Raw genomic sequence first — 25,488 nt, forward strand, 5'->3', positions numbered from 1 at the left:
TAGTTTTGGTGGGGCTGATGGTAAGGCCCCATCTCTTAGTGGCACGCTCCAGTCTCAGCAGCGTCTCCAACTCCTCCTCTGAATGAGCAGTTATTACCAAATCATCAGCATACATAATGTGGTTGAGCAATAGGGAGCCATCCCTTGACCGCACCCGGGCATTGATCAGCCTCCCATTATATCTGTACCATATGGAGATTCCGCCGGTACAGCTATTGAAGGCTTCACGAACTACGTGGTCAAAATAGATGTTAAATTATTTGGGAGCCAGAGGACATCCCTGTCGCACCCCAAGGTGTACAGGGAATGGCTCTGACTCCCAGCCACGTAGTTTTACCCGGGCCTGCTCACCATCATGAAGGTCCTTAATGAGCAGAGACTCCGAAAGCACGAAGAACAACCCAGAGCCCAGGCCTACTGATGGCATCATAGGCCTTGACCAGGTCAATAAAGCAGAGATGTAGGTCTTGTCAGCTGTTGCAGATGGACAGAAAATATGGCATCTGTGCAGAACCGCCCTTTCATGAAACCGCATTGGGGCTCCACAAGCCTCTCCTCAGCGTGCCTGGCAAGGCAATGTTGAATAATCCTTTCCAGGACCTTTCCCGGTACACTGAGGAGTGAGATGCCCCTGTAGTTGTTACAGTCTAAGTTGTATCCCTTCTTAAAGAGGGGGACCACCGGGGCACCCTTCCAATCCTGCGGAACCCAGTGGCCCAGACTGTTGTTATGATGTCATGCAAGTCAGTCTGCGCACAAACGCCACCCTCCCTCAGCATTTCGCTTGGGAGATCATCTCTCCCCGGTGCCTTTCCTGGTCTCAGACTCTGGATCGCCTTCAGTACTTCCTCAACAGATGGTACCTCAGCCAGCCACTCACAGGGGGTGACTTTCTCCTCCAATATTTGAGGCACCGCAGCCTCAGCAGGGTCATCCTCACTTTGTGCCACGATGTTTTCCAGGCTGAGGGATTCCCCCTCCGCCAGGACCTCACAGAAATGCTCAGCAAATCTGCAAACCTGTTCCTGGGGGTCGGAGATTGGATCACCGTTCTTTTCCCTAATGATGGTAATAGGTGTGGCGCTGCGGTAAGCCTCCTCATTCTCTGACGTGGGATGCTGTAAACGATTCGAGTGGACCTGTCGCTTTTTCTCAACCATCCTTAACACCTCCTCTGCAGCCATTGCAGTTGCATGACTCACAGTCCTAAACCTCGCCCCTTTACCCTCGACATCAGGAGGAGTGGGGGACGATGCCAACCCCAGCCGCAAACGATGATGAAATTCTCGCTTGCAACTTTCATCAGCTAGCTGAGACCAGGCCACCTTCGATTGAAATGGGGTCCTGGGTGTACACCCACCACCGGAGTGGAAGAATGGCAGGCGCATCTTACAGATGACAAGTCGATCGTCAGAGGGCAGATCAGCTCTACGCTAGGTCCTGGTGTCTGGCAAAAATAACCCCCTACCTCCCCGTTGTGGCGGACTGGCAACGGAGTCGTGGACAGTGCTGTAGGGGGGAGGGCCAATTCCGATTGGCCTTTCCCCCCATGGCATCTTTGACCACCACAGCGGCTAATCAGGGGCCCTGGATGGGTGCGAGGGGCTGATAACCCCTCCACATTCAATAAATTACCACTAAACCGCGTAAAAAATATCAAATTAATAAGCTTGTGCCAGAGGCTCCGGGGGGACAGGCGTCTATGACGTCTCCTGGCCAAACCCCATCTGACGGAGCCATGAGATTGAATCTTTACCCTCGGGGCTCCTCCAGAAACAACAAAAAGCCACTACGGGTGGCCACGTGGAATGTTCGAATGCTCACTGCAGAGGAGAGGCCGCCACTCCTCTGTCGGGAGCTGGACCGGTACCGCCTGGATCTCTGTGGCATTCAGGAGGTCCGGTGGACCGGCTCTGGCTCCTGCCCACCATGAGGGGTGGACAGTCCTCTACTCGGGGCAGGAGACTGCCAAACAGCAGGATGTGGCTCTTCTTCATACACACTCACACACACTCTCTCACACTCACATACACACACTCTCACACACTCTACAATTAAATATAAACCCTCCCTGGTAGACAAGAACAAGCTGTGACAGGTCTCACAGTGCCGTCCCGCTAGAGGAAATCTTAAAAAGATAATGCGGCATGTGTGTGTGTGTGCATGTCTGCGCGCGCATGTGTGTACGCGCGTGTGTGTGCGTGCGTGTGTGTGTACAGTTGTGGAGCGAGTGGAGAGTTTCCCATACCTGGGCAGTGTGCTCATGACCAGCTCCAGTTTAACAGCAGAGGTCTCACTCCGAATCAGTCGAGCGGCAATATATTTTCATCGGTTGTGTAACGCTGTGTGGAAGCTACCTGGTCTGTCGCTCCGCACTAAGCTTCAGGTCTTCTCGGCAACGGTCATTCCCTTCCTTCTCTACGCTTGCGAAACGTGGACCCCCCCAATGGAACATCTTCGCCGGTTAGAAACATTTAGGCTAGCCTGCCTACGATCCATCCTGGGTTTAACCAGGCTGGATTGTGTGGGGAGCTCACAAATCCTTGAAAGATCTGGGCAATGTCCCGTCGGTGAGCTCCTCTGGCAGGCAAGGCTGCGTTGGCTGGGTCATGTAGCCCGTATGCCCAGCCACCGCATGCCGAAACAGCTTTTGTTCAGCTAGATCGAGGGGGCTAAACGCGCGCGGCACGGGCTAGAGAAGAGATGGAGTGATGTGGTACAGGAGGACGTGGAGCTGAGTGGACTTGCCGATGACTGGTCCCAGCGGTGTCAAGATTGGCCTCTGTGGAGGAGGCTCGTGAAGGACGCTACTGGGCAGTTGGAGGCAGTCGCCCTCCAACAACAACGGAGAGCGGAGGAGCGACGCTCACAACAACGAGCGGAGCGCCGGGTGGCTAAAGCACAGCAGGTTGGCACAGAAGGGGGCACAGGTGGTGCATAAGCCAGTCATCTCAGTCATCTTAGTCAGTCGACCCGTGGCACTTGGGCGAATGGCAGTTGTTGTTGTATATGTATGTATATGTGTGTATGTGTGTGTACAGTGAGGGAAAAAAAAAATATTTAATCTTCTGCTTATTTTGTACGTTTGCCCACTGACAAAGAAATGATCAGTCTATAATTTTAATGATAGGTTTATTTGAGCAGTGGGTGTATGTGTGTGTGTGTATTTATAGACGGGGCAGCTGCTGCTGCGCTGGGCGTGGTGGCTGTGTTGGCTCGGAATGAGGCTGCGACGGGAGGGCGGATCAGTAAGAGACGCGGGGTTGAGAATCTTCGCCAAAAGCGAAACGGAGCAAAAGCAAAGAATTAGAAGAAGACGCGCGGGGAGGGGGGGGGGATGTTTGGAGAATTACAGCGAGAGACGTGGAGAGAGAGAGGAGAGACGAGAGAGAGAGAGAAGTGAAATCTTTCGTGAAATATTTCATTTAAACAGGAGGGGGCACATAAAGCAAAGCATTAGGGGCACATAAAGCAAAAGCATTGAAAAAAAAATGATGAACGAAGCAAAGTGCCGACTTACACCGAGCATCTTCTTGTTTCCTCTGTTGATCGTTACAAAGGAGAGAGAGAGAGAGGGAGAGAGAGGAGAGAGAGGAGAGAGAGGAGAGAGAGAGAGAGAGGAGAGAGGGAGAGAGAGAGAGAGAGAGAGAGAGAGGGGAGAGAGGAGAGAGAGGAGTGAGCGGAGAGAGAGGAGAGAGGGGAGAGAGAGAGAGAGAGAGGAGAGAGAGGAGAGAGATGAGTGAGAGGAGAGAGAGGAGAGAGGGGAGAGAGAGGAGAGAGAGGAGAGAGAGGAGAGAGATGAGTGAGGGGAGAGAGAGGAGAGATAGGAGAGAGAGAGAGAGATGAGTGAGGGGAGAGAGATGAGTGAGGGGAGAGAGAGGAGAGAGGGAGAGAGAGAGAGAGAGGAGAGAGAGGAGAGAGAGATGAGTGAGGGGAGAGAGAGGAGAGAGGGGAGAGAGAGGAGAGAGGGAGAGAGGGGAGAGAGAGGAGAGAGGAGAGAGAGGAGAGAGATGAGTGAGCGGAGAGAGAGGAGAGAGGGAGAGAGAGGAGAAAGAGGAGAGAGAGGAGAGAGGGAGAGAGAGGAGTGAGGGGAGAGAGAGGAGAGAGAGGAGAGAGGGAGAGAGAGGAGAGAGAGGAGAGAGGGAGAGAGGGGAGAGAGAGGAGAGAGAGGGAGAGAGAGAGAGGAGAGAGAGTCGAGAGAGAGGGAGAGAGAGGAGAGAGGAGAGAGAGGGAGAGGAGAGAGGGGAGAGAGAGAGAGAGAGGAGAGAGAGGAGAGAGGGAGAGAGGAGGGAGAGAGAGGAGAGAGAGGGAGAGAGGAGAGAGAGGAGAGAGAGAGAGAGAGGGAGAGAGAGGAGGAGAGGAGAGGAGGAGGGAGAAGAGAGAGGGAGAGAGAGGAAGAGAGGGGAGAGAGAGGAGAGAGGGGGAGAGGAGAGAGGAGGGAGAGAGAGGGGAGAGGGAGGAGAGAGGGGAGAGAGAGGAGAGAGAGGAGAGAGAGAGAGAGGAGAGAGGAGAGATGAGTGAGGGGAGAGAGAGGAGAGAGATGAGTGAGGGAGAGAGGGAAGAGAGGGGAGAGAGGAGAGAGAGGAGAGAGGAGGAGATAGAGGAGAGAGGAGTGAGGGGAGAGAGAGGAGGGAGAGGAGGGCGCGCGCGGATTAGAGAACAGACGTGGCACTGCATCAGCGGAGTGACTGGCGAGACGAGCGAGGCCGGACAGGGAACGGCAGACAAAGGAGGGAGCTCCGTGCCTGACAGGAAAGCTGGGGGTGGGGAGGAGGGGTAGCGATGACGATGATGATGAATGACTTGGTGCAAGGGATGACGATGATGATGATGAATGACTTGGTGCAAGGGATGATGAATGACTTGGTGCAAGGAATGACGATGATGAATGACTTGGTGCAAGGGATGATGATGATGATGAATGACTTGGTGCAAGGGATGACGATGATGATGATGATGATGAATGACTTGGTGCAAGGGATGACGATGATGACGATGATGAATGACTTGGTGCAAGGGATGACGATGATGATGAATGACTTGGTGCAAGGGATGACGATGATGACGATGATGAATGACTTGGTGCAAGGGATGATGATGAATGACTTGGTGCAATGGATGACGATGATGATGAATGACTTGGTGCAAGGGATGATGATGATGAATGACTTGGTGCAAGGGATGACGATGATGATGATGATGAATGACTTGGTGCAAGGGACGACGATGATGATGATGATGAATGACTTGGTGCAAGGGATGACGACGATAACGACGATGATGAATGACTTGGTGCAAGGGATGATGATGAATGACTTGGTGCAAGGGATGACGACGATGATGAATGACTTGGTGCAAGGGATGATGATGAATGACTTGGTGCAAGGGATGACGACGATGATGAATGACTTGGTGCAAGGGATGATGATGATGATGAATGACTTGGTGCAAGGGATGATGACGATGATGAATGACTTGGTGCAAGGGATGATGACGATGATGAATGACTTGGTGCAAGGGATGACGATGATGATGAATGACTTGGTGCAAGGGATGATGACGATGATGAATGACTTGGTGCAAGGGATGATGACGATGACGACGATGATGAATGACTTGGTGCAAGGGTTGACGACGATGACGACGATGACGACGATGATGAATGACTTGGTGCAAGGGGTGACGATGACGACGAATGACTTGGTGCAAGGGATGACGATGATGATGAATGACTTGGTGCAAGGGATGACGATGACGACGATGATGAATGACTTGGTGCAAGGGTTGACGACGATGACGACGATGACGACGATGATGAATGACTTGGTGCAAGGGGTGACGATGACGACGAATGACTTGGTGCAAGGGGTGACGATGACGACGAATGACTTGGTGCAAGGGATGACGATGATGATGAATGACTTGGTGCAAGGGATGACGATGATGACGATGATGAATGACTTGGTGCAAGGGATGACGACGATGACGATGATGAATGACTTGGTGCAAGGGATGACGACGATGATGAATGACTTTGTGCAAGGGATGACGATGATGATGAATGACTTTGTGCAAGGGATGACGATGATGATGAATGACTTGGTGCAAGGGATGACGATGATGATGAATGACTTGGTGCAAGGGATGACGATGATGATGATGATGAATGACTTGGTGCAAGGGATGACGACGATGACGACGATCCTGCTCAGTGCACCTCACTCTCTTTTTCCTTTTTGCGGGTTTCCACTATTTATTTATAATTCACTCATTTCCTCACTTGCGTTATGCCTTGCCGTGCCATGCCGTGCTCGGCGCGATCTAAAGCCGCAATCCGAATGTTTTTTTTTTATTATTTCACCGGCTCAATGGGCCTACCGCTGCCGCCACGTCTCGCACGGCAGCGCTCTCGGTCACGACGGCAGCTCTTCACTCTCAGTGTGAGCGGCCTCGCGATCAGTCGGACGAAAAAAGTTTGCGAAGTTAAAATCGCACCCCTGGTTCTCAGGGGTGGTTCACTCGGCCCCGTCGCACGCCCCCTACCTCCAAAGTGGATGAACAAAAAATAACATAAAATGATCACCACTTTGCGGGGAAGATCAAAGGCGGTCGTCCTCCGGATATTTCTCGCCCCCCTCCCTGCTAGAAATCGACTGGAACCCACTCCCCCGGCAGCTCCGATTAGCGCGGTTGGCTACGTACGATGTGAAAGAAGTTCAACAAGTGTACATGCTGCCCATAGACTAACACTACGCATAGAGTCAACGCTGCCCATAGACTCAACACTGCCCAGAGACTCAACACTGCCCAGAGACTCAACACTGCACCATAGACTCAACACTGCCCATAGACTCAACACTGCCCATAGACTCAACACTGCCCGAAGACTCAACACTGCCCATAAACTCAACACTAAACCATAGACTCAACACTGCCCACAGACTCAACACTGCCCATAAACTCAACACTAAACCATAGACTCAACACTTCCCATAGACTCAACACTGCCCATAGACTCAACACTGCCCATAGACTCAACACTGCCCACAGACTCAATACTGCCCACAGACTCAACACTGCCCATAGACTCAACACTGCCCACAGACTCAACACTGCCCATAGACTCAACACTGCCCAAAGACTCAACACTGCGCATAGACTCAACAGTACCCATAGACTCAACACTACCCACAGACTCAACACTGCACCATAGACTCAACACTGCACCATAGACTAACACTACCCATAGACTCAACACTACCCATAGACTCAACACTACACCATAGACTCAACACTACACCATAGACTCAGCACTGCACCTGCAATTAGCACGTTTGGCTCCGTACGATGCGAAAGAAGTTCAACGCACACGTTCATGAAGCAGACTCACCTCCTTCCCTTCACCTCCTTCACCTCCTTCCATTCCCCTCCTCTGCTCCCTCGCCACCTTCCCCTCCCCTCGCCCCTCCACTCCTCCCCCTCCCTCTCCCGCAGCCCTCGCGTGCCCCCCACGTGCCCCCCCACGTGCCCCCTAGCGCTGTCGCTCGTTCCTCTGCTCTTGCATGCCCACCCCCCCCTCCCGTCATCTGAATGACTCGATACTTACTTTCTATTACGGCTTTCTTTCTTTAAACCCACCCCCCCCCGCCCCCCCCCAAAAAAAAACCTCCATCACGGTGGCGTAAAACTCCCACGTCCCCGCCTCATTTTAAATTCATCAGAGCGCCTTGAGGCAAGACGCTCCGACGATGACGAGCATGAAACAAGACGGGCTCTCTCGCAGGGCTGTCAACGGGCAGCTGAGCGCCGATTTCGTCGCCCCGGCTCCAGCCACCCCAACCCCACGCGCACCCGCACGCCGACGCACGAGCCACTGAGGCCCCGTCGCCCGCTTACGCGCGTGCCCCTTTGTAACGCCGCTGCTGTCGGCACGGAGCCTCCGAACGAGCAGCTGGCACGCCGAGCGGTGAACGCCGCCACCGGCGGAGGGCGTCGCCGGCCGGCCGACGCGGCGACGGCGACTCGCCGAGAGCCCCTTTCGGTCCCGACGTCACTGTTCAGTCGTGATTCGGAAGCTTTCGCGACTCAACACTGCCCATAGGAATCCATACGCTTCGGTTCTTTCGGCCAAAAACTCACGTGGGTAGACAAAATAAAAATAATAATAATAATAGATCGCGACGTTCGAGCGACCGTTCTCTCATCCGAAGACGGCCGCTCGTTGCTGAAACCGAATCGTCGTGATCTATTATTATTATTATTTTAATTTGTTCCTACCCACGTGATTTTTTACCCGAAAGAGCCCAAAGAGTATCGCTGTCAAAGCTATTAAGGCAGCACGTGGGGTTGATGGGGGGGCCGCGCGGTGCTGAGTCGCGATGGAAATCCGGCACCCCCTCCCATGGCGATCTCGCCGGCCCACCCAGAGAGAGAGAGAGATCAGGCCGGCGAGGTGGAGTTGACGGGCGCCGCTTTTCTCCTGGCCAACAACGCCACCCCTGAGGGCGAAGTTTTCGCTCGGGTTTGGTGGCGCGAATATAAACGTGTGTCGCTAAACCCGCCAGCACCCGACCTCCCGGCAAAAGCCAAATGAGAACAGCCAGGTATCTTTCGATTTAAAGCTTTCGTGACTGCAAGGATTCATCTTCTTTGGCTCTTTCGGTAAAGTCACCACGTAGAATGAGAATAAAACAATAAAATAAGACGATGAAATTCTCACGACGTTTCGGCCACAGCACAAGCAAGCCTTCTTGTGTTGTGGCCGAAACGTCGTGATAATTTTATTGTCTTATTTTATTATTTTATTCTCGTTCTACGTGGTGACTTTACCGAAAGAACCAAAGAAGAAAAGAACAGCTAAGTAGCCAGCCAAGTAGTATTATTATTTTTATTATTTGAAGTTTTCGCGACTGCAGGGATCCGTACTCTTTGGTTGCTTCGGGAAAAATCACGTACGGTAGAAAATATAAAATAAATCAAATCACGGCGTTTCGATTGCAACACAAGCAATCATCATCAGGTGGGAAAACCCAAGCGAGAATTTTTTAGGCTGAAGTGGGAGAGAGAGAGTTGCCGTGGTAAGAGGTTTTAGAGGCAAGAGAGGAGGAGGAGCAAGGGGTGGGTGGGGGGGGGTAGGGCTGGGTGGTGTCGTAGTACCCGGCAGATATGGTAGACGGCAACCACTACAAAGCCGTTAGGGTATTTACCTGGTTAATAACACCCTGCCAATGATTGCTCAATTTGTATCCGTCTTCTCGGTTGAAGTTGTGTCTGTGTTTATATATCTGGACGGCTTCATGAACAAACCTTTGACAGTAGCCCGAAGGTTTGAAGAGTACCTTGGTCTCGGACAAAAACAATATCATGCGAGCCCACAGCGTTCTAACAATACCTCTGCCGTGGCTGACCATTGTTATATATCATGCGAGCCCACGGCGTTCTAACAATACCTCTGCCGTGGCTGACCATTGTTATATATCATGCGAGCCCACGGCGTTATAACAATACCTCTGCCGTGGCTGACCATTGTTACATATCATGCGAGCCCACGGCGTTCTAACAATACCTCTGCCGTGGCTGACCATTGTTATATATCATGCGAGCCCAGAGGGTTATAACAATACCTCTGCCGTGGCTGACCATTGTTATATATCATGCGAGCCCACAGCGTTCTAACAATACCTCTGCCGTGGCTGACCATTGTTATATATCATGCGAGCCCACGGCGTTCTAACAATACCTCTGCCGTGGCTGACCATTGTTATATATCATGCGAGCCCACGGCGTTCTAACAATACCTCTGCCGTGGCTGACCATTGTTATATATCATGCGAGCCCACAGCGTTCTAACAATACCTCTGCCGTGGCTGACCATTGTTATATATCATGCGAGCCCACAGCGTTCTAACAATACCTCTGCCGTGGCTGACCATTGTTATAACGCTGTGGGCTTGCATGGTATTGTTTTTGTCGTCAATCATATCGGCCAGGTACTACTACACCACTCAGCGCTCGCCCTCCCCCTACCCCACACTCCACCCCTCCCTCTCCCCCCTTGATCCTCCCCCTTTCTTGCCTCTAAAACCTCTTACCACGGCAACTCTCTCTCTCCCAATTCAGCAAAAAAAATGTCTTGCATTGGTTTTTCCCAACTGATGATGATTGCTTGTGTTGCAATGGAAACGTGGTGATTTGATTTATTTTTCGATTTAAAGCTTTCGTGACTGCAAGGATTCATCTTCTTTGGTTCTCTCGGTAAAGTCACCACGTAGAATGAGAATAAAATAATAAAATGAAATAAAACGATAAAATTCTCACGACGTTTCGGCGTGAGAATTTTATTGTCTCTCACCTTTCTGAAGAGATGCCGCGACTCTAAGGTAAACTCCTTTGGCAAGGCTCTCCACGCCTCTCACCGAGCTTAAAAGACGCTACGACTCTTAACAGCGTCCGTTCAAGCTCTGTCGTCCCGACAGTTCTGTTCTTTCACCTGAAGAAGGCTACTTGTGTTGTGGCCGAAACGTCGTGAGAATTTTATTGTCTTATTTTATTTTATTATTCTCATTCTACGTGACTTTACCGAAAGAACCAAAGAAGATTAATTGATTTTATTTTATACCTACGTGACTTTACCGAAAGAACCAAAGAGTATTATTATTTTGATTTAAAGCTTTCGTGACTGCAGTAATTCATATTCTTAGCTCTTTCGGTAAAGTCACGTTGAAGGGAAACAATAAAATAATAAAATATATATATAAAACAATAAAAATTCTCACGACGTTTCGACCATGACACAAACGGTCGTCATCAGGTGTGACGGTTTGCATGCATCATGGTCGAAACGTCGTGAGAATTTTTATTGTTTTATATATATTTTATTATGTTATTGTTTTCCTTCAACGTGACTTTACCGAAAGAGCTAAGATTAAGTATTATTATTCTCCTCCTGCCAAGAACGCCACCCCTGAGGCCGAAGTCTCCCAACGTGTGGCCGGTGTCTCGAATGTCTCCGAGTCAAAACAGCATCTCACGGCGGACAGAGCGCTACAAGCCACAAGGGTGGTGGCTGCGGTGGCGGTAGTGGCGGTGGTTGTGGCGGTGGTGGTGGCGGTGGTGGTGGCTGCGGTGGTGGCTGCGGTGGTGGTGGCGGTGGTGGTGGCGGTGGTGGTGGCTGCGGTGGTGGCTGCGGTGGTGGTGGTGGCTGCGGTGGTGGTGGCGGTGGTGGTGGTGGTGGTGGTGGCGGTGGTGGCTGCGGTGGTGGTGGCGGTGGTGGTGGCGGTGGTGGCGGTGGTGGTGGCGGTGGTGGTGGCTGCGGTGGTGGCGGTGGCGGTGGTGGTGGCGGTGGTGGTGGTGGTGGTTGTGGCGGTGGCGGTGGTGGTGGTGGTGGCGGTGGCGGTGGTGGTGGCGGTGGTGGTGGCGGTGGTGGCGGTGGTGGCGGTGGTGGTGGTGGCGGTGGTGGTGGCGGTGGTGGCGGTGGTGGCGGTGGTGGTGGTGGCGGTGGTGGTGGTGGCGGTGGTGGCGGTGGTGGTGGTGGCGGTGGCGGTGGTGGTGGCGGTGGTGGCTACGCTGCCGCACGTGACCGGGATGCGACGCTGTGCGGGGGAGGAAGCAGCGAGGGCTTGAAGGATGACACACAGAATATTTGTTTTTATAAACAATGTATTATTCAGGTTCTTTTGGGTGTTAGGTCGTGTGAAAATAAATGTGCCGTTAAACCCGCCACCAATTAGTACAGCCATATAGCCAGCCAAATAGTATTATTATTATTTACAAAGCTATTTGCTCTTCATAAAAAAACGACCTGGTCATAAATGATTGGTCAACGAAGTGGCTTATCACGTGGGAATTCCTGGCAGCGGCCAAACACTCCGAACGGGTGACGTTGATTCTAAATGAGGAGGGACAAACCGAAAGACTCGGATAAAAAGTCACGTGACCACGGGGAGAGACACGCAAACTCCACATATACAGCAGCAGGCGTCAGGATCGACCCTACGACCTCCTGTACACCAGGTGAGGTAGTTAACATCTCCTAGCCACCATGATGATGATAATGAGAGAGAGCGACACGCAAACTCAAAATATACAGCAGCAGGCGTCAGGGTCGGGATCGAACCCACGACGTCCTGTACACCAGGCGAAGTTGTTAACATCTCCTAGCCACCGTGATGATGATGATGAGAGAGAGAGAGGCACGCAAACTACAAATATACAGCAGCAGCAGGCGTCAGGGTCGGGATCGACCCCACGACCTCCTGTATACCAGGCGAGGTAGTTAACATCTCCTAGCCACCGTGATGATGATGATGATAATGAGAGAGAGCGACACGCAAACTCCAAATATATAGCAGCAGGCGTCAGGGTCGGGATCGAACCCCCGACTTCCTGTACACCAGGCGAGGTTGTTAACATCTCCTAGCCACCGTGATGATGGTGATGAGAGAGAGAGACACACCAACTTCAAATATACAGCAGCAGCAGGCGTCAGGGTCGGGATCGACCCCACGACCTCCTGTGTACCAGGCGAGGTTGTTGACATCTCTCCACCGTGGCTGGCATCAAGGAGGCACCATACCAGACATGGGCAAAGTACGGCCCCCGGGCCGTATACGGCCCCCGGGCCGTATCCGGTCCGTTGGGCTTTTTAATCCGGTCCGTCGAACTTGTCCAAATATTATTATTCAACTAAATTTTACCTTTCTCCTGTAATGCCCCCATTTCCCCATTAGATGGCGCACTTCGCCTTGCAAATAAATGCTTTGCTACCTGTTAAAGGCCAAATCCTTTCACGTAATGATTTTTAACACGTCATTTATATATAAGTTCACACAAACACTCCATCCATCTGTTTCCTGGCCCGGCCCCTCTGTCAAATTTGAGAACCCATTGTGGCCCGCGAGTCAAAACATTTGCCCACCCCTGCACCATCCCCTGGGTCGCCAGAAGGCAGCAGCAGCCAAGAGTGGAGTCGCATCATCCGTCCCTTCCGTACGTGATCAAGAACGCCTTAATATGAACGATAATAAGACAAAGGTCCCCCGTGTAGCGTTCAACAGACTGTCGGGACAAGTGCTGTGAGCGAGCACCTATGAAGGCCGGCACGGCATACGAGGGGGTGGGTGGCCAGCAACCACGCCCGGCCGCCTTTGTCTCCCCGGTGGCGATCTTTAAAACACCGCGTCAGCTACTCATTTGAGGCTGAGTCGACCTAGGGGAGGCCCAGGACCGGTTCAGATAATCGCCACCAGCGTTGGCCGGGTTCATAAGTGCAGCGTGTTAACCGCTGCACCACCGCTCCCACCACACACAGACACAAACTCACGCGCCTCAGTGTGTTAAAGATTGTGCAGATGCATAAATGATGTTGCTGCATTAAACCGTCATGTTATTGCCTGAAATGCTTCTGCGATTGCTCGCTCACGCGATCAATTGATGAAAAAAACATGAAGTCAACGCGTGAAGCACGGTCGCCACCGCCGCTGCTGCACGGCATCCGATCCTCACTCTTATGGAGAGATGGGACGACTCAGAGAGAGAGAGAGAGGATGACTCAGAGAGAGAGAGAGAGAGGATGACTCAGAGAGAGAGGACGACTCAGAGAGAGAGAGAGGATGACTCAGAGAGAGAGAGAGAGAGGACGACTCAGAGAGAGAGAGAGGACGACTCAGAGAGAGAGGACGATTCAGAGAGAGAGAGGATGACTCAGAGAGAGAGAGGACGACTCAGAGAGAGAGAGAGGACGACTCAGAGAGAGAGAGGACGACTCACAGACAGAGAGAGAGGACGACTCAGAGAGAGAGGACGACTCAGAGAGAGACAGAGAGAGGACGACTCAGAGAGAGAGAGGATGACTCAGAGAGAGAGGACAACTCAGAGAGAGAGGACGACTCAGAGAGAGACAGAGAGGACGACTCAGAGAGAGAGAGGACGACTCAGAGAGAGAGGACGACTCAGAGAGAGAGAGGACGACTCAGAGAGAGAGAGGGCGACTCAGAGAGAGAGGATGACTCAGAGAGAGAGATGATGACTCAGAGGGAGAGGACGACTCAGAGAGAGAGGACGACTCAGAGAGAGACAGAGAGGACGACTCAGAGAGAGAGGACGACTCAGAGAGAGACAGAGAGGACGACTCAGAGAGAGAGAGAGGATGACTCAGAGAGAGAGGACGACTCAGAGAGAGAGAGAGGATGACTCAGAGAGAGAGAGGATGACTCAGAGAGAGAGGACGACTCAGAGAGAGAGGACGACTCAGAGAGAGAGAGGGCGACTCAGAGAGAGAGAGGACGACTCAGAGAGAGAGACAGAGAGGACGACTCAGAGAGACAGAGAGAGAGGACGACTCAGAGAGAGACAGAGAGGACGACTCAGAGAGAGAGGACGACTCAGAGAGAGAGAGAGGACGACTCAGAGAGAGAGAGAGGACGACTCAGAGAGAGAGGACGACTCAGAGAGACAGAGAGAGGACGACTCAGAGAGAGAGAGAGGACGACTCAGAGAGAGAGGACGACTCAGAGAGACAGAGAGAGGACGACTCAGAGAGAGAGAGAGGACGACTTAGAGAGAGAGGACGACTCAGATAGAGAGAGAGAGGACGACTCAGAGAGAGAGGACGACTCAGAGACAGAGAGAGGACGACTTAGAGACAGAGAGAGGACGACTCAGAGAGAGAGACTTTTAAGCCACAGACGAGGAGCGTGAAGGCAGCAGCAGCCACGCGGTGCCGAGGAGCCGCCGCTACCAACGATCGCCCGCCAAGCTCCGCGGTCCTCTACGTATCGAGGTGTCCTCGCCACAACTAATGACGAGTGCTTAGGCGTGGGAGGAAACCGTAGGACCCCGAGACAGCCGGCGCACGCGAGGTGGAAACGCTCGATCCCACGCAGACGGAACAGCCCGGGGTCCACAGCATGCGCGCGCGTGCGGCGATCCACCAACCCCTCGCCGCTGCCACCTCCACACGCGGTGCCGGAGCCCCACCTCTGCCGCAGGTGCCGGTGTAGGGGACGTGCTGGCGCCTGCGCGTGCGTGCGGAGAGGTCGACTCTCGGTGACCTCCCCGGCAGCCGCGGTGACCGGCCCGGCAGCCGCGGCGACCGGCGTCCCGGCAGCCGCGGTGACCGTCCCGGCAGCCGCGGTGACCGCCGGCCCGGCAGCCGCGGTGACCGCCGTCCCGGCAGCCGCGGCGACCGCCGTCCCGGCGCTCGCGTCCCGAGCGGCGTCCCCTCGTGGCACGAGAGGGGCCGAAGGCGCTTGACTCGCGCGAACTTCACCGGAGCCTCGGCCATCGGGGGGCCTGAGGAGGAGACGCGCGCGGACGCAGCGGCCTCTGTGAACACGGGACGCCCGGGCGACAGTGGTCCGCACCGTGGGCCCAACGCTGGGCCCAACGCTGGGCCCAACGTCCCCCATGTCCGTGGGCAACCAACGTGGGCCCAACGTTGGGCCAAACACTGGGACCAACGTTGGGCCAACGTCCCCCATGTCCGTGGGCATCAACGTGGGCGCAACGTTGGGCCAACACTGGGCCCAACGTTGGGCCAACGTCCCCCATGTCCGTGGGCCATCAACGTGGGCCCAACGTTGGGCCCAACACTGGGACCAACGTTGGGCCAACGTCCCCCATGTCCGTGGCAACCAACGTGGGCCCAACGTTGGGCCAAACACTGGGACCAACGTTGGGCCAACGTCCCCCATGTCCGTGGACACCAACGTGGGCCAAACGTTGGGCCAACACTGGGCCCAACGTTGGGCCAACGTCCCCCATGTCCGTGGGCACCAACGTGGGCCCAACGTTGGGCCAACCCAACACTGGGACCAACGTTGGGCCAACGTCCCCCATGTCCGTGGGCACGAACGTGGGCCCAACGCTGGGCCAACACTGGGCCCAACGTTGGGCCAACGTCCCCCATGTCCGTGGGCACGAACGTGGGCCCAACGCTGGGCCAACCCAACACTGGGACCAACGTTGGGCCAACGTTCCCATCTTCGTGGGCACCAACGTGGGCCCAACGTTGAGCCAACGTTCCCGTGTGTGTGGGCCCAACGTTGGCCCAGCGTGCTTCAACGTTGGCCCACAGTGCGCCCAAAGTGTGCCCGACGTTGACCCAACGTTGAGCTAACATGGGCCCAACGTCCCCACGTTCGCTGAGCGACGAGCAGAGTTGAGAGTGATGGCCCTGAACGAAAGGGCACGATCCCACAGAGACCGTCACCCCAGCTGTACATGTGGTGGTGATGACTGGTACCAGCGGTGTCAAGATCGGCCTCTGTGGAGGAGGCTCGTGAAGGACGCTACTGGGTAGTTGGAGGCAGTCGCCCTCCAACAACAACGGAGGGCGGAGGAGCGACGCTCACAACAACGAGCGGAGCGCCGGGTGGCTAAAGCACAGCAGGTTGGCACAGTAGGGGGCACAGGTGGTGCATCAGCCAGTCATCTCAGTCAGTCGACCCGTGGCACCTGCTGGGTCTGCCCCGTGACCTCCTGCCAGCGGGCGTTCGACACTTCACGTGGCCTCAGGGTGCACATAGCCTGGCACAAGCGTCGTGGTGACGTCACCGCCACTTAGTGGCGAATGGCGGTTGTTGTTGTTGGTGAAGTGTGGGGAGCGGTAGTGTAGCGGTTAGCGCTACGCTGCGCTACGAACTCGGCGATCCGGGTTCGATTCCCGCTCACGGCCAACACCGGTGATGATTATATGAACCGGTCCTGGGCCTCCCCTAGGTCGACTCAAATGAGTACCTGGTGCGGTGTGTAAACATCGCCACTGGGGAGACAAAGGCGGCCGGGCGTGGTGGAGGCCACCCACCCCCTCGTGTGTCATGCCGGCCTTTATAGGTGCTAGCGTACTTCCCGACATGCAACAAAGCTTAAAATTTGCCATGTTGGTACTTTCCAGACTGTACACCATGCAACAATTATAAAAATACACTTTGGATTTTTTTTTGGGGGGGGAGGGGAGCTCAAATCTGTCACGTAACCCGCGCACGTGGAAGCGTAACGCATTGTAGTGTAGTGGTTAGCACGCTGTCTGTGTGTGTGTCTGTGTGTGTGTCTGTGTGTTTGTCTGTGTGTGTCTGTGTGTGTGTATCTGTGTGTGTGTATCTGTGTGTGTGTCTGTGTGTGTATCTGTGTGTGTATCTGTGTGTGTATCTGTGTGTGTATCTGTGTGTGTATCTGTGTGTGTATCTGTGTGTGTATCTGTGTGTGTGTGGGGAGCGGTAGTGTAGTGGTTAGCGCTACGCTGCGCTACGAACCCGGCGACCCGAGTTCGATTCCCGCTCACGGCCACCACCGGTGACGATTATTTCAACCGCTCCTGTGCCTCCCCTAGGTCGACTCAGCCTCAAACGAGTAACTGCTGCGGTGTGTGAACATCGCCACTGGGGAGACAAAGGCGGCCGGGCGTGGTGGATTCAAAGTCCCGGAAGAAGCCGGGTAGTACAGCTAGTAATATAATAATAATCAGTAGTGTCTCTTGGCTAGCCCGGCTTACTCCACTACTCGCTCACGAAAAGATCTGCTGGACAAACAGGAACCTGGGCAGGCAACAGATAAAGCGTACAAATCCCACTCTGGGCGTGTTCCAGCATTATTACCATCACCACCATCATCCTCATTCCTTGCGTATCTCTCCGATGGATCTGGCATCCGATTGGGCGACAGATGCCGTTTAAAAAATAACTAAAACTATTTGTTTTTTCAAAAAGGTCACGACTCCTGGCTCCTCCTCCCTTTCCCTGCTGTTGAGATGTGTGTTGTTGTTGTTTGTCGTCAGATGTTTGGATTCAAATCGTGCCCAGGGTTTGACTCAGAGCGTGAAGGAGGAGGAGAGAGGAGGGAGGAGGAGGGGAGAGGGAGGGGTGAGGGGGTTTGCTGCCGTCCAAATGCCAACGGCTGACGTTAATCATGACCAGATGTGTGGTGGTGGTGGTGGCGTTTGTGGTGGTGTAGTGGTTGTAGTGGTGGTGGTAGCGGTGGTGGTGGTGTAGTGGTTGTAGTGGTGGCGGTTGTGGTGGTGTAGTGGTTGTAGTGGTGGTGGTCACGGCGGTGGTGGTGTAGTGGTTGTAGTGATGGTGGTCACGGCAGTGGTAGTGGTGGTGGTGGTCACGGTGGTGGTGTTTGTTGTTGTGTGAACGCACTTGGGGTCGTATCAGCTTCTAACTGATGGGCAAGCGGACAGGGAGGCAGAGACACGCAGAGACAGGGAGACAAGAAAACAGAGACACACAGAGACAGAGAGACAAGGAGACAGAGACACACAGAGACAGAGAGACAAGGAGACAGAGACACACAGAGACAGGGAGACAAGGAGACAGAGACACACAGAGACAGATAGACAAGGAGACAGAGACACACAGAGACAGAGAGACAAGAAAACAGAGACACACAGAGACAGAGAGACAAGGAGACAGAGACACACAGAGACAGAGAGACAAGACAGAGACACACAGAGACAGAGAGACAAGGAGACAGAGACACACAGAGACAGAGAGACAAGGAGACAGAGACACACAGAGACAGGGAGACAAGGAGACAGAGACACACAGAGACAGAGATACAAGGAGACAGAGACACACAGAGACAGGGAGACAAGGAGACAGAGACACACAGAGACAGAGAGACAAGTCAGAGACCCACAGAAACAGAGAGACAATAAGACAAAGACACACAGAGGCAGAGAGACAATAAGACAGAGACACACAGAGACAGAGAGACAAGTCAGAGACACACAGAGACAGAGAGACAATAAGACAGAGACACACAGAGGCAGAGAGACAAGGAGACAGAGACACACAGAGACAGAGAGACAAGGAGACAGAGACACACAGAGACAGATAGACAAGAAGACAGAGACACACATAGACAGAGAGACAAGGAGACAGAGACACACAGAGACAGATAGACAAGGAGACAGAGACACACAGAGACAGAGAGACAAGAAGACACAGACACACAGAGACAGGGAGACAAGGAGACAGAGACACACAGAGACAGACAGACAAGAAGACAGACACACACATAGACAGAGAGACAAGGAGACAGAGACACACAGAAACAGAGAGACAAGAAGACACAGACACACAGAGACAGGGAGACAAGGAGACAGAGACACACAGAGACAGGGAGACAAGGAGACAGAGACACACAGAGACAGAGAGACAAGAAGACACAGACACACAGAGACAGAGAGACAAGGAGACAGAGACACACAGAGACAGGGAGACAAGGAGACAGAGACAGAGACAGAGAGACAATTAGACAAAGACACACAGAGACAGAGAGACAGAGACACACAGAGACAGAGAGACAAGGAGACAGAGACAGGGAGACAGATAGACAAGAAGACAGAGACACACAGAGAGAGAGAGACAAGAAGACAGAGACACAGAGACAGAGAGACAAGGAGACAGAGACACACAGAGTCAGATAGACAAGAAGACAGAGACACACAGAGACAGAGAGACAAGGAGACAGAGACACACAGAGACAGAGAGACAAGGAGACAGAGACACACAGAGACAGAGAGACAAGGAGACAGAGACACAGAGACACAGAGACAAGGAGACAGAGACACACAGAGACAGAGAGACAAGAAGACACAGGCACACAGAGACAGAGAGACAAGGAGACAGAGACACACAGAGACAGAGAGACAAGGAGACAGAGTCCCACAGAGACAGGGAGACAAGGAGACAGAGACACACAGAGACAGACAGACAAGAAGACAGAGACACAGCGACAGAAAGACAAGGAGACAGAGACACACAGAGACAGGGAGACAAGGAGACAGAGACACACAGAGACAGAGAGACAAGAAGACACAGACACACAGAGACAGAGAGACAAGGAGACAGAGACACAGAGACAGAGAGACAATAAGACAGAGACACACAGAGACAGAGAGACAAGAAGACAGACACACAGAGAGACAAGGAGACAGAGACACACAGAGACAGAGAGACAAGGAGACAGAGACACACAGAGACAGAGAGACAAGGAGACACAGACACACAGAGACAGAGAGACAAGGAGACAGAGACACACAGAGACAGGGAGACAAGGAGACAGAGACACACAGAGACAGAGAGACAATAAGACAGAGACACACTGAGACAGGGAGACAAGGAGACAGAGACACACAGAGACAGAGAGACAACGAGACAGAGACACACAGAGACACACAGAGACAGGGAGACAGAGACACACATAGACAGATAGACAAGAAGACAGAGACACACAGAGACAGGGAGACAGATTTTCTCTACAGACGAATCGACTTGACGCATCCGTCGTCGTCAACAAGACAATGTTGTGCCCTTACAAGGACAACAGGCGACGTTTCGGGCATCGAGCCTTCATCGTGGCACGTAAATGCAGGCGGCAAACCGCCAGGCTGCGCAGATTTCTGTTCTTGTCACGCGCGCGCAGCTGTTCACGGACAGGTGAGCAGTGAGCGACGCGGGAATCCACCCACCAACCACCCCCCCACCACCGTCCACCCCCCCCCACCACCCTCCACCCACCAAACCCCCCCACCACCACCGTCCACCCACCAACCCCCCACCACCACCGTCCACCCACCAACCCCCCCACCACCGTCCACCCACCAATCCCCCCCCACCTCTCACCACCACCCACCCACCCCCCCCACCTCTCACTACCGCCCACCCACCCCCCCACCACCGTCCACCCACCAACCCCCCCCACCTCTCACCACCGTCCACCCACCAACCCCCCCCCACCTCTCACCACCACCCACCAACCCCATCACCCCCCACCACCACCACCACCACCGTCCACCCACCAACCCCATCACCCCCCACCACCACCACCACCGTCCACCCACCAGCCCCATCACCCCCCCACCTCTCACCACCACCCACCCACCAACCCCATCACCCCCCACCACCACCACCACCGTCCACCCACCAACCCCACCACCACCACCAATTCATTCCGATGCAGCTGCCCAGCTGAGCTCATTGCAGGCAGTGGATTGAGGCGGAGAAATTAATAAATGGTGAATGAATGATGAACGAATGAAGAATTATTTATGAATGAATGGTGAATGGTGAATGAATGGTGAATGAATGGTGAATGAATGGTAAATGATGAATGAATGTTGAATGAATGGTGAATGATGAATGAATGGTGAATGAATTATGAATGAATGGTGAATGAATGGTGAATGATGAATGAATGTTGAATGAATGGTGAATGATGAATGAATGGTGAATGAATGGTGAATTATGAATGATTGGTGAATGAATGGTGAATGAATGGTGAATGATGAATGAATGATGAATGAATGGTGAATGATGAATAAATCGTGAATGAATGGAGAATGATGAATGAATGGTGAATGAATGGTGAATGAATGGTGAATGATGAATGAATGAAGAATGAATGTGAAATGAGGAATGAATGGTGAATGATGAATGAATGGTGAATGAATGAATGATGAATGAATGGTGAATGATGAATGAATGTTGAATGAATGGTGAATGATGAATGAATGGTGAATGATGAACGAATGATGAATGAATGGTGAATGATGAATGAATGGTGAATGCATGGTGAATGAATGGTGAATAATGAATGAATGATGAATGAATGGTGAATGATGAATGAATGATGAATGAATGGTGAATGATGAATGAATGGTGAATGAATGATGAATGAATGGTGAATGAATGGTGAATGATGAATGAATGGTGAATGATTAATGAATGGTGAATCATGAATGAATGATGAATGAATGGTGAATGATGAATGAATGGTGAATGATGAATGAATGGTGAATGAATGGTGAATGATTAATGAATGGTGAATCATGAATGAATGATGAATGAATGGTGAATGATGAATGAATGGTGAATGAATGGTGAATGATGAATTAATGGTGAATGATGAATGAATGATGAATGAATGGTGAATGGTTAATGAATGGTGAATGATGAATGAATGGTTAATGAATGGTGAATGATGAATGAATGATGAATGAATGGTGAATGATGAATGAATGATGAATGAATGGTGAATAAATCGGTTGTTGGGAGCGGTGGGGTGGATGAATGGGAGTGGGGAGGAGGGGGCGAATGTGGAAAAGGATTTACGCCGCGTCGAAGGCTGAACGTAACCACAACGTAACCACAACGTAACAACCACAACGTAACCACAACGGAACAACCACAACGTAACCACCACAGCGTAACCACAACGTAACCACCACAACGTAACAACCACAACGTAACCACCACAACGTAACAACCACAACGTAACCGCCACAGCGTAACCACAACGTAACAACCACAACGTAACAACCACAACGTAACAACCACAACGTAACAACCACAACGTAACCACAACGTAACCACCACAACGTAACAACCACCACGTAATCACAACGTAACAACCACAACGTAACCAAAACGTAACCACAACGTAACTACCACCACGTAACCACCACGTAACCACCACAACGTAACCACCGCAACGTAACAACCACAACGTAACCACAACGTAACCACAACGTAACAACCACCACGTAACCACCACAACGTAACAACCACCACGTAACAACCACAACGTAACAACCACAACGTAACTACCACCGCGTAACCACAACGTAACCACAACGTAACAACCACCACGTAACCACAACGTAACAACCACCACGTAACAACCACAACGTAACCACAACGTAACACCACAACGTAACAACCACAACGTAACAACCACAACGTAACCACAACGTAAAACCACAACGTAACAACCACAACGTAACCACAACGTAACCACAACGTTAAACCACAACGTAACCACCTTAACGTAACAACCACAACGTAACCACAACGTAACCACCACAACATAACAACCACAACGTAACCACAACGTAACCACAACGTAACAACCACAACGTAACCACCATAACGTAACCACAACGTAACAACCACAACGTAACCACAACGTAACCACAACGTAACAACCACAACGTAACCACCACAACGTAACCACAACTTAACCACCACAACGTAACCACAACGTAACCACCACAACGTACAACCACAACGTAACCACAACGTAACCACAACGTAACCACCACAACGTAACCACAACGTAACAACCACAACATAACCACAACGTAACAACCACAACGTAACCACCACAACGTAACAACCACAACGTAACAACCACAACGTAACCACCACAACGTAACAACCACAACGTAACCACCACAACGTAACCACAACGTAACCACCACAACGTAACCACCACAACGTAACCACCACAACGTAACCACCACAACGTAACCACAACGTAACCACCACAACGTAACCACCACAACGTAACAACCACAACGTAACCACCACAACGTAACCACAACGTAACCACCACAACGTAACCACCACAACGTAACCACCACAACGCGAGTAAGCTCCGCCGCGCCATCGTTGACCGTGGCGAGGAGAGAGAGAGTGCGGGCAGCTCTCGGGTGCGCCGTGTCCGACGTTTCGCTGCACCGGGCCCGACGTTCGTCTCATGCCAACGAACGTCCGCCCAACGTTGGCGCGTTTCGCTGCGTCCCAGCGTGGGCACCGAATCTTATCCCTCGGCGCGATGCCGATTGAATTTTTTAAAAAAAAAATTGTAATGAAGTGGACTGCTTGGAGAGACACTCATCCAGCAGTGGACTGAGCGTGGCTGATGATGATGATGATGACGACGACGACGATGTAAAAACAAAAATGCCCTCTCTGTAAAACGCCCACGCGTAGCCGCATTGCCAACCTCATCCCTGCCTCCCTCCTGGTGTCCTTGGCCCCACACGGACAACGTTACACAAATCACGCGACGTTTCGGGCAACGAGCCCTTCCGCACACTGTACAGCATTGCACGAGCGTCTCATTGCTTTTGTTACGTGCCGTTGCGAAGCGCTGCTCGGCCAAAACGGGTGGTGGTGGTGGTGGTTGGGTGTGTGCCCGAAACGTCTACCTTTGTTTGTGGAGAACGGATGAGACACGCGCGTGACAATGCAGGATAGAGCGCGTGGTTGCGTTGATTTCTCACCGCCCATAACGTGCACAGCCGTTGTTTGTGCGGTCCCTCCTTGCAACATTTAAATCGTGCGGTGCCACATTTGAATTCCACATTCCTGCCGCCCCGCAAACCGGGCCGAAGAGCGGCGGGAGCCGGTACAGTGCCGGCCGTTTTCAATAATTCACCCAGCTGATGGCTCAGGCCGCCTGCGAGGGGTGGCGAGATGTCTCAGAGGTGCAGCCCTCGGAACGTCGCGAAGCATGGTCAAAGGTTTCTGTCTCCCGCCACTCCGTCACCGCCGTGACCGTACCCGGTTTGGGGAGACCATCCAGCAGTGGATTGACGACTTCGCTGTCTGTGTGTCTGTGTGTCTTGTGTGTTGACCAGACTGTCGTCGTTAAAATGTGAAATCGACTTTCATTATAAAGTCACTCACTTTCTTTGTAGGATTGCTTTTTTTAAGGATAACTTTTTTTAAGGATAACTTTTTTTTAAGGATCGATATTTTTTTAGATTTTGGGTTTGCGGAGGCGGGGGGGTAAGGGGGAAAGTCCCTTCGAATGTTTTTTTAAACGGAGACCTTTGTGACTCCACCGCTAGATGAATGACCTCCCACACGCCACCTCGAATGAGCGTTCTTCCTTGAGCATGCTTCACCACGCCCCGGTCAGTACGGGTTGTCTCTTTTTTTTTACAAACCGAAAATATTGTGGAAAGCCTACAAGAGGCAGATGCAGGTCCACGCAACCGTACTTGCCCTACCGATCACACTCCCTGTCAACCCATACGGCATTCTCCCGAGTCGTGTGCAGGGAAATTGAGTTATCAGGTCCATACGGCGTACAGCAGTTTCAAAGCGGTGAACGCGACGTGAAAAAAAAAATGCGCCTAATTGTTTGTGCGCGTGTCTCCCTCGTGATGATGGGACTCTGCCGGGTGAGCGTTGAGATGTATAAGGCGCACGGCGGTGAGCGGTAGGGGTTCTCGATTGTTCCGCAACGAGGTAGGGTTGACAGTAACGCGAGGACAATTGGCACGTGGTGGCACGGGTTGGCCCTGAGAGCGACCGCGCTTGGCCTCGCCCTTAATCATCACCACCAACTAAGAGCCGCCCCGAAACTCCCCTCTGGCCCTCGTCTCCTCTACCGCGCGTTCGTTCCGTCGTTCGTTCGGCACGACGTTCCGGACGTTCGGCTTCGTCAGTGGCGGAGGGGGAGAGGGAGGGGGACGTGGGTGGGTGGGGGTGGGGGGGTGGTGACAGGACTCCAATCGCGGTCACGATCGCCCCGCGTCACTCCACATTCTCGCGGAGCAACGAATTGGAATAAAAAGTTCCAACGCTTTACACCGTCGTACTTGACTTGCCCGATCGACTCACTACGGCGAAGACACTCAGTCTAACACGCAGAGGGTCTTTCGCGACCAACATCATCCATTAAAGAGGGGGT

At 52.6% G+C, this 25,488-nt stretch overlaps 1 protein-coding gene across 1 annotated transcript in view; it reads right to left on the reverse strand.

The window, feature by feature from the left end:
- Positions 1-25,488, reverse strand: part of LOC116955439 (uncharacterized) — an 86,015-nt gene that overhangs the window by 55,935 nt on the left and 4,592 nt on the right. Inside the window, exon 2 of the mRNA XM_076053066.1 lies at positions 14,977-15,291. Coding sequence (XP_075909181.1) covers positions 14,977-15,283 — 307 coding nt within the window. The 5' untranslated portion in view covers positions 15,284-15,291. The remainder of the gene's footprint in view (positions 1-14,976; positions 15,292-25,488) is intronic.

The sequence above is a fragment of the Petromyzon marinus genome, chromosome 59 (genome assembly GCF_048934315.1).
Source record: "Petromyzon marinus isolate PM22_M1 ecotype Great Lakes invasive population chromosome 59, UKy_Petmar_22M1.pri1.0, whole genome shotgun sequence".
Classification (NCBI taxonomy): domain Eukaryota; kingdom Metazoa; phylum Chordata; class Hyperoartia; order Petromyzontiformes; family Petromyzontidae; genus Petromyzon; species Petromyzon marinus.